The sequence below is a fragment of the Amblyraja radiata genome, chromosome 3, assembly GCF_010909765.2.
Source record: "Amblyraja radiata isolate CabotCenter1 chromosome 3, sAmbRad1.1.pri, whole genome shotgun sequence".
Taxonomy (NCBI): domain Eukaryota; kingdom Metazoa; phylum Chordata; class Chondrichthyes; order Rajiformes; family Rajidae; genus Amblyraja; species Amblyraja radiata.
Genome location: NC_045958.1, coordinates 107,670,545 through 107,680,634, shown reverse-complemented (window position 1 = coordinate 107,680,634; position 10,090 = coordinate 107,670,545). Strand labels below are relative to the sequence as shown.

At 44.0% G+C, this 10,090-nt stretch overlaps 1 protein-coding gene across 1 annotated transcript in view; it reads left to right on the top strand.

The window, feature by feature from the left end:
• The first annotated feature begins 758 nt into the window (after positions 1-758).
• Positions 759-10,090, top strand: part of enpp6 (ectonucleotide pyrophosphatase/phosphodiesterase 6) — a 55,067-nt gene continuing 45,735 nt past the window's right edge. The window contains exon 1 of the mRNA XM_033018535.1: positions 759-1,086. Coding sequence (XP_032874426.1) covers positions 843-1,086 — 244 coding nt within the window. The 5' untranslated portion in view covers positions 759-842. The remainder of the gene's footprint in view (positions 1,087-10,090) is intronic.

Below are 10,090 nucleotides of genomic sequence, written 5' to 3'. Positions count from 1 at the left end.
TCTATTGTCTATTAGTTCTCATGTACAGCACTTTGTGGCAACTGCGGTTGTTTAAAGTGCTTTATAAATAAAGTTATTATTATTATTATATTATTATTATTATGGAAGGACCATTGAGAAACCTGAGGGGGAGCGGAGGGGGAGTAAGATGGCCAAAAATCACAGCCATAAGTGGCAACGTTTTTTTTCTAAAATCAATATACAGAACAACAGGAAGTGGTCAAGATCAGACTTTTAGTAATATAGATGTTTACACATTCTATTGTGCTGATGCAAGTAAGAATTTAATTGTTCTATCTAATCTGTGACATATGACAATAAAACACTTAACTAAACCTGTGTAATCTGGTTATCAGTCCCCTTTCTCTGGGTGAAAATTTCCCTTATCGTCACAAAATGCTGGAGTAATGCTCAGCAGTAAAGGCAGCATCTTTAGATTGAAGAAATGGATGACGTTTTGGGTCGAGACCCTTCTTCTGGAGATTTTGTGTCTGTCTTCGGTGCAAACCAGCAACTGCAGTTCCTTCCTGCACAATTTACCATAGCTATTCCTTTCATGATCTTGCACACACACACACTTCTCTGTAAGATCACCCCTCATCCTCCTGAGTTTAATGTCCCTGGCTGCAGCACGTCTATGTTCAGTGTGGGATCGCCACTCCATTATTTCCCGATGAGTTTTCCGGTTGAGTTCATGTTTGTGAGATTGGTGCGCGGCTGCTTATTGTGTTGTCTCTGGGTTGTGGTGTGTGTCACCCCACCCCCACCCCACCCCTTGCAGACAGTGAAACTGTCCGCTTCACATCAGCAGTGACCCAGTGCCAGTGTGGGAATCGCGGACCATGGACACACACAGAGCACTTGGTGCTGTCGCCCTCGCCTCCCTTCTCCTCCTCTCTTCATGCTCCGCCAGCAGAAAGCTGCTCGTTTTCCTCATCGACGGCTTTCGCTATGACTACATCGGCGACAAGGCGCTGCAGAGTTTGCCGGGGATGCGAGAGATGGTGCAAATGGGCGCCAGGGTCCAACACCTAACCCCCGATTTCCCCACCTTATCCTATCCCAATTATTACTCCCTCATGACCGGTAAGTGATTTGCTAAACAAAAAGACGGAACGAATTTAATGTTTTAATTCACAATTGAACTTGAATTTAATGTTTTAATTCACAATTCAACTTGAATTTTTTTTTTTTATTCACAATTGAACTTTTAAAAAATTAAAGTGTTAATCAAACTTTAACATTGTCCAGTGGGTTATTAAACATATTAAACCACTTAAATTTAAGGGTCTTTTACATTAAATATTAAATTACTTAAATCCGTTTTTTTTTTAAATTCAATGACTTAAATTTAAGGTTTTTAATTTAATATTAAATCACTTAAATGTTTTTTTTAATGAAATATTAAATGACTTAAATTAAAGGCTTTTTTAATTAAACATTAAATGACAAATTAAAGTTAACAAAAATTAAATAGTAAATTACTTAAATTGTTTTTTTTAATTACATAGTGAATTACTTAAATTAAGAGTTTTTAAAATTAAATATTAAAAGGCAAATTAAGGGTTTTTTAATTAAATAGTAAATGACAAATTGTTTTTTTTAAATTTACTATTCAATGACATAAATTAAGAGTTAAAAAATTAAATATTAAATGTATTAAAGTAAAGGAGAGATCTGTGAAAATACGAAACAATCATGCAATCTGTTAATAAAACGGTTTAAATGTAATATGTAGTTCAGCTGACAACTAATTTACCAGAATGATTTAGGAAAGAACTGCAGATGCTGGTTTATACCAAAGATAGACACAAAGTGCTGGAGTATCTGAGCGGGTCAGGCAGCATCTGTGGAGAACATGGATAGGTGACGTTTCACAGAGTGCTGGAGTAACTCAGCGGGTCAGGCAGCATCTGTGGAGAACATGGATAGGTGACGTTTCACAGAGTGCTGGAGTTACTCAGCGGGTCAGGCAGCATCTGTGGAGAACATGGATAGGTGGCGTTTCACAGAGTCCTGGAGTAACTCAACGGGTCAGGCAGCATCTCTGGAGGACGTGGATAGGTGACGTTCTCGGTAGTGACCTTCTTCGGAATGAATATCATACTAGACTGCTAGCCACCATGAGAGAGATTGGACAAACTTGGATTGGTTTCTCTGGAAGTTGGTAGGATAGACATAAAGTGGTGGAGTAACTCAGTGGGTCAGGCAGCATCTCTGGGGGAAAAGGGATGGGTGACGTTTCAGGTCGGGACCCTTCTTCAGGCAACTAGTAGTTCCACTGTTCACAACCTTCGGGCTGCACGGTGGAGCAGCAGTGGAACTACTGCCTCCCAGTGCCAGAGACCCAGGTTCAATACTGACTACGGGTGCTGTCTGTGCGGAGTTTGTATGTTCTCCCCGTACGCACAGGTTTGTAGGTTAATTGGCTTGGGTATGAATGTAAAATTGCCCCTAGTGTGTAGTGTAGAGTTAATGTGCGGGGATCGCTGGTCGGTGCGGACTCGGTGGGCCGAAGGGCCTGTTTGCGCACTGTATAATAATAATAATAATACATTTTATTTATGGGCGCCTTTCAAGAGTCTCAAGGACACCTTACAAAAATTGAGCATGTATAGGAAAAACATGTAAGGGGAATGAAATAAATAGTAGAGACATGACTAGTACACAAAGTAAAGACAGAATTCAATACAAAACACAGCATGAGGCAATTAATGCACAGATGAAAAGGGACGGGGACGTGGGGCTAAGGATAGGCAGAGGTGAAGAGTTGGGTCTTGAGGCGGGACTGGAAGATGGGGAGGGACACGGAATTGCGGATCAGTTGGGGGAGGGAGTTCCAGAGCCTGGGAGCTGCCCTGGAGAAGGCTCTGTCCCCAAAACTGCGGAGGTTGGACTTGTGGATGGAGAGGAGACCGGCTGATGTGGATCTGAGGGACCGTGAGGGTTGGTAGGGGGAGAGGAGGTCAATGAGATATGTGGGGGCCAGATCTCTAAACTATCTCTAAACTAAACTAAACCCAGTGCTCCTACTAGTTCCACGGTTGGAATCTTTGTATCCGGCCAACAATGGACCATTGTGGGCTCCTCCACTCCTGAGGTCATCTTTTGCCGGCCCTGATTTGTTCTAGCATTTCCTCACCTATAGATTACCCCCCCCCCCCCAAATCCACCATTTATCTTTCAGTCTGATGAAGGGTTCTAACCCAAAACGTCACCTACCCATGTTTTCCAGAGATGCTGCCTGACCCGCTAAGTTACTCCAGCACTCTGTGTCTATCTTTGGCATAAACCAGCATCTGCAGTTCCTTCCTATAGCTATAAAGAGAGGTTGGACATACTTGGATTCTTTTAAGACAATAGGACCACAAGGAATTGGAGCAAAATTAGGCCACTCAGCCCATCGAGTCAACTCCGCCATTCATTCAATCGACAATAGACAATAGGTGCAGGAGTAGACCATTCGGCCCTTCGAGCCAGCACCGCCATTCAATGTGATCATTGCTGATCATCCACAATCAGTACCCCGTTCCTGCCTTCTCCCCATATCCCCTGACTCTATCTTTAAGAGCCCTATCTAGCTCTCTCTTGAAAGTATCCAGAGAACCGGCCTCCACCGCCCTCTGAGGCAGAGAATTCCACAGACTCAAACTCTTGGTGAGAAAAAGTGTTTCCTCGTCTCATTTCTAAATGGCTTACCCCTTATTCTTAAACTCTTGCCCCTGATTCTGGACTCCCCAACATCGGGAACATGTTTCCTGCCTCTAGCGTGTCTAAACCCTTAATCTATATTACTAAAAGTCTGATCTTGACCACTTCCTGTTGTTCTGTATATTGATTTTAGAAAAAAACACTGCCACTTACGGCTGTGGTTTTTGGCCATCTTACTCAGAGTACCCCTCCGCTGCGCAGGATAAGAGGATTTTTCCCATCGACAAAAAATAAAAGAGTTATAGAGAGTTATAAAAGAGAAATAAAAGGGGAAGTACAACGGAATCTGGGGGTCCTTGTTCATCAGTCTATGAAAGTAAGCATGCAGGTACAGCAGGCAATGAAGAAAGCAAATGGCATGTTGGCCTTTATAACTAGAGGAATCGAATATAGGAGCAAAGTGGCCCTTCTGCAGTTGTACTGAGCCCTAATGAGACCATACCTGGAGTATTGTATACAGTTATGGTCCCCTAATTTGAGGAAGGACATTCTTGCTATTGAGGGAGTGCAGCGTAGGTTTACAAGGTTAATTCCCGGGATGGCGGGACTGTCATATGCTGAGAGAATGGGGCAGCTGGGCTTGTACACTCAGGAGTTTAGAAAGATGAGAGGGAATATAATTGAAACATATAAGATTGTTAAGGGTTTGGACACGCTAGAGGCAGGAAACATGTTCCCGATGTTGGGGGAGTCCAGAATCAGGGACCACAGTTTAAGAATAAGGAGTAAGCCATTTGGAACGGAGACAAGGAAACACTTTTTCTCACAGAGAGTGGTGAGTCTGTGGAATTCTCTGCCTCAGAGGATGGTGGAGGCAGATTCTCTGGATGCTTTCAAGAGAGAGCTAGATAGGGCTCTTAAAAATAGAGTCAGGGGATATGGGGAGAAGGCAAGAACGGGGTACTATTGTCTATTGTCTATTATTAGTGTTTAAAAAATGTTGAGATTCTCCCTCCTGAAGGCAACGCCTCTTCCTGAGGGACTATAAAACCAGAAGTGTTGAGTGCCTTAGTCACTCTGCAAGATGGGGGAGTGAGAGGGTTACGTCTCTCAGTCTGAGCTGTGAATAACACTGCACACATGTCAACTAAACTGTAAGTGATTTTACAGACCTGTCAGTGCCCTTAATGTGGTTTGAAAATATAGTTTGGAAATGCTAAAGCTGTGTTGCCTTTGGTTTGGAAATGCTAAAGTTGTGTTGCCTTTGGTTTGGAAATGCTAAAGCTGTGTTGCCTTTGGTTTTGAAATGTTAAAGTTGCCTTGCCCAATTAAAGTTGCCTTGCCTAATTAAAGTTGCCTTGCTTTAATTAAAGTTGCCTTGCCTAATTAATGTTGCCTTGCCTTCTATATAATTAAAAGTCTAATCTTGACCACTCTCTGTTTGCGCTTTATATTGATTTTAGAAAAAATGCTACCATGTACGGCTGTGATTTTTGGCCATCTTACTCAGAGTCCCCCTCCGCTCATCAGGTGCCGAGGACTTTTCCCATTGATGAAAAATAAAAGAGTTATCTGTGTTTAAAAAATGTTGAGATTCTCTCTCCTGTCATTCACGCCATGAAGGCCATGCCCCTTCAGGTGGGAGGGACTATAAAACCCAGAAATGTGGGCATGGCTCAGTCTCTGCAAGATGGAGGAGGGAAAGGTCGCGACTCGCTTCCTTTAGTGCCTTGCACCCTGCTCAAAATGGTATGAAACTGCACTTGAATTTGGTGGCCTTGCACCCTGCTTGAAATGGTAAGAAACTGCGCTTGAATTTGGTGGCCTTGCACCCTGTTTGAAGTGGTAAGAAACTGCACTTGAATTTGGTGGCCTTGCACCCTGCTTGAAATGGAATTTCAAGGAATAGCCGTGAGTCAACTGCCAGCCCACCAGCCGTGAGTGAGTGAGCTACCAGCACAACAGGCTTGAGTGACTGAGCCGCCTGCCCAAGAATCCATTTGGTCCACAATGTCCGTACTCGTCCTCTGGAAACCAGTCCCTTCAGCCCACAACACTCATACTAGCGCTCCTGAAAGCCCCTCCTCCCCCGCCCCCCCGCCCCCCCCCCCCCCCCCCCCCCCCCCCCCCACTGGCCACCAATATTGGAATTGGTGGAGAGGTGGAATATTGCGTTGGGGGACCAGTCCTCCACTTAGTCTAGTTACCTTATATGTTTCAATAAGATATCCTCTCATCCTTCTAAATTCCAGAGTATACAAGCCCAGCTGCTCCATTCCCTCAGCATATGAAAGTCCCGCCATCCGGGGAATTAACCTTCTGAACCTACGCTGCATTCCCTCAATAGCAAGAATGTCCTTCCTCAAATTCAACTTTCCCTCTCAACCCTATTCTCTGCCTTCTACCCGCAACCTTTGACACCTTTTTCCTCCAAAACGCTGGAGGTTGAGGATCTGATGGAGGTATATAAAATAATGAGACATAGAGAGGATAGACTGTCAGAACCAATTTTCCCAGATGAAAATATCAAAGAGACCTGGGTGTCATGGTACACCAGTCATTGAAAGTAGGCATGCAGGTGCAGCAGGCAGTAAAGAAAGCGAATGGTATGTTAGCATTCATAGCAAAAGGATTTGAGTATGGGAGCAGGGAGGTTCTACTGCAGTTGTACTGGGCCTTGGTGAGACCACACCAGGGGTATTGAGTACAGTTTTGGTCTCCTAATCTGAGGAAAGACTTTCTTGCCATAGAGGGAGTACAGAGAAGGTTCACCAGACTGATTCCTGGGGTAGCAGGACTTTCATATGAAGAAAGACTGGATAGACTCGGCTTGTACTCGATAAAATTTAGAAGATTGAGGGGGGATCTTGTAGAAACTTACAAAATTCTTATGGGGTTGGTCAGGCTAGATGCAGGAAGATTGTTCCTGATGTTTGGGGAAGTCCAGAACAAGGGGCCACAGTTTAAGGATATGGGGGGAAGTCTTTTTGGACCAAGATGAGAAAAAAAAATTCACACAAAGAGTGGTGAATCTGTGGAATTCTCTGCCACAGAAAGTAGTTGAGGCCAGTTCATTGGCTATATTTAAGAGGGAGTTAGATGTGGCCCTTGTGGCTAAAGGGATCAGGGGGTATGGAGAGAAGGCAGGTACAGGATACTGAGTTGGATGATCAGCCATGATCATATTGAATGGCGGTGCAGGCTCGAAGGGCCGAATGGCCTACTCCTGCACCTATTTTCTATGTTACTAAGACTAGCGGACATCGCTTCAAGGCAAGGGTTTCCAACCTGGGGTATGTTTACCCACCGGGGATAAATTTTGCCTACCCAGGGGGTAAATTTGTTGATTCTGTACATATTTTTTCTCATTGACTGACTGTTTGATTCTGGTATACTGGTATCTGTTCTTCCTTAGTTGTTCATAAATAAGTGAAATAACATTGTTATGTGCTATTAAAGTTGAAAAATGTTGGGAACCCTTGCTTTAAGGTGAGGGGGAAACATAGAAACATAGAAAATAGGTGCAGCAGTAGGCCATTCGGCCCTTTGAACCAGCACTGCAAATCAATATGATCATGACTGCTCATCCAATATCAGTACCCCGTTCCTGCTTTTCCCCCATAATCCCTTGATTCTGTTAGCCCTAAGCGCTAAATCTAACTCTATCTTGAAAGCCTCTAGTGAATTGGCCTCCACTGCCTTCTGTGGCAGAGAATTCCACAGATTCACAACTCTCTGGGTGTAAAAGTTTTTCCTCATCTCAGTCCAGAAAAGGGGATGTGCGGGGCAAATATTTTACTCAGGGGGTGGTGGGTGCCTGGTGCGTGTTGCCAGAGGTGGTGGTGGTGGAGGCAGATGCGATAATGCCATATATGAGACTTTCGGATAGGCGCATGGATATACAGGGAATGGAGGGATATGGATCACGTGCAGGCAGAGGAGATTAGTTTAGATTGCCGTCATGTTGGGCACATACAATGTGGGCTATAAGCCTGTTTCTCTGCTGTATTGTTCCATGTTCTACAGTGACCTCCATTTGAGATTTGTAATAGAAAAAAATCACATGTGGTTAAAGTGCACATTGTCACATTTTATTAAGAGGTATTTTTTATACATTTTGGTTTCACCACGTAGGATTACAGCAGTGTTTACACATAGCCCCCCCCCCCCCCCCCCCCCCCCCCCCCCCCCATTTCAGGGCACCATAATGTTTGGGACACATGGCTTCACAGGTTTGTAATTGCTCAGGTGCCACCTTAATGCAGGTATAAGAGAGCTCTCAGCACCTAGTCTTTCCTCCAGTCTTTCCATCACCTTTGGAAACTTTTATTACTGTTTATCAACATGAGGACCAAAGTTGTGCCAATGAAAGTCAAAGAAGCCATTATGAGACTGAGAAACAAGAATAAAACTGTTAGAGACATCAGCCAAACCTTGGGTTTACCAAAATCAACTGTTTGGAACATCATTAAGAAGAAAGAGAGCACTGGTGAGCTTACTAATCGCAAAGGGACTGGCAGGCCAAGGAAGACCTCCACAACTGATGACAGAAGAATTATCTCTATAATAAAGAAAAAAACCCAAACCCCTGTCCGACAGATCAGAAACACTCTTCAGGAGTGGGGCGCGGATTTGTCAATGACCACTGTCCGCAGAAGACTTCATGAACAGAAATACAGAGGCTACACTGCAAGATGCAAACCACTGGTTAGCTGCAAAAAAAGGATACAGTTTGCCAAGAAGTACTTAAAAGAGCAACCACAGTTCTGGTAAAGGGTCTTGTGGACAGATGAGACGAAGATTAACTTGTATCCGAGTGATGGCAAGAGTAAAGTATGGAGGAGAGAAAGAACTGCTCAAAATCCAAAGCATACCACCTCATCTGCGTACAGTATTGCGTACAGTTTTGGTCTCCAAATCTGAGGAAATACATTCTTGCCATAGAGGGAGTACAGAGAAGGTTCACCAGACTGATTGCTGGGATGTCAGGACTTTCATATGAAGAAAGACTGGATAGACTCGGCTTGTACTCGCTAGAATTTAGAAGGTTGAGGGGGGATCTTATAGAAACTTACAAAATTCTTAAGGGGTTGACAGGCTAGATGCAGGAAGATTGTTCCCGATGTTGGGGAAGTCCAGAACACGGGGTCACAGTTTAAGGATAAGGGGGAAATCTTTTAGGACTGAGGTGAGAAAAACATTTTTCACACAGAGAGTGGTGAATCTCTAGAATTCTCTGCCACAGAAGGTAGTTGAGGCCAGTTCATTGGCTATATTTAAGAGGGAGTTAGATGTGGCCCTTGTGGCTAAAGGGATCAGGGGGTATGGAGAGAAGGCAGGTACAGGATACTGAGTTGGATGATCAGCCATGATCATACTGAATGGCGGTGCAGGCTCGAAGGGCCGAATGGCCTACTCCTGCACCTATTTTCTATGTTTCTATGTTTCTATCTGTGAAACATGGTGGTGGGGGTGTTATGGCCTGGGCATGTATGGCTGCTGAAGGTACTGGCTCACTTATCTTCATTGATCATACAACTGCTGATGGTAGTAGCATAATGAATTCTGAAGTGTATAGACATATCCTATCTGCTGAAGTTCAAACAAATGCCTCAAAACTCATTTGCCCGTAGTGCATTCTACAGCAAGACAATGATCCGAAACATACTGCTAAACATAGAAACATAGAAACATAGAAATTAGGTGCAGGAGTAGGCCATTCGGCCCTTCGAGCCTGCACCGCCATTCAATATGATCATGGCTGATCATCCAACTCAGTATCCCGTACCTGCCTTCTCTCCATACCCTCTGATCCCCTTAGCCACAAGGGCCACATCTAACTCCCTCTTAAATATAGCCAATGAACTGGCCTCGACTACCTTCTGTGGCAGGGAGTTCCAGAGATTCACTACTCTCTGTGTGAAAAAAGTTCTTCTCATCTCGGTTTTAAAGGATTTCCCCCTTATCCTTAAGCTGTGACCCCTTGTCCTGGACTTCCCCAACATCGGGAGCAATCTTCCTGCATCTAGCCTGTCCAACCCCTTAAGAAACAGCAAATAAAGCAACAAAGGAGTTTTTCAAAGCTAAAAAATGGTAAATCCTTGAGTAGCCAAGTCAATCACCCAATCTGAACCCAATTGAGCATCCCTTTTATATGCTGAAGAGAAAGCTGAAGGGGACTAGCCCCCAAAACAAGCATAAGCTAAAGATGGTTGCAATACAGGCCTGGCAGAGCATCACCAGAGAAGACACCCAGCAACTGGTGATGTCCATGAATCACAGACTTCAAGCAGTCATTGCATGTAAAGGATATGCAACAAAATACTAAACATGACTACTTTCATTTACATGGGGGGGGGGGGGGGGGGGGTAAACACTGCTGTAATTTCTACATGGTGAAAGCAAAATGTATAAAAATGGCCTTCATTAAAATCAGACA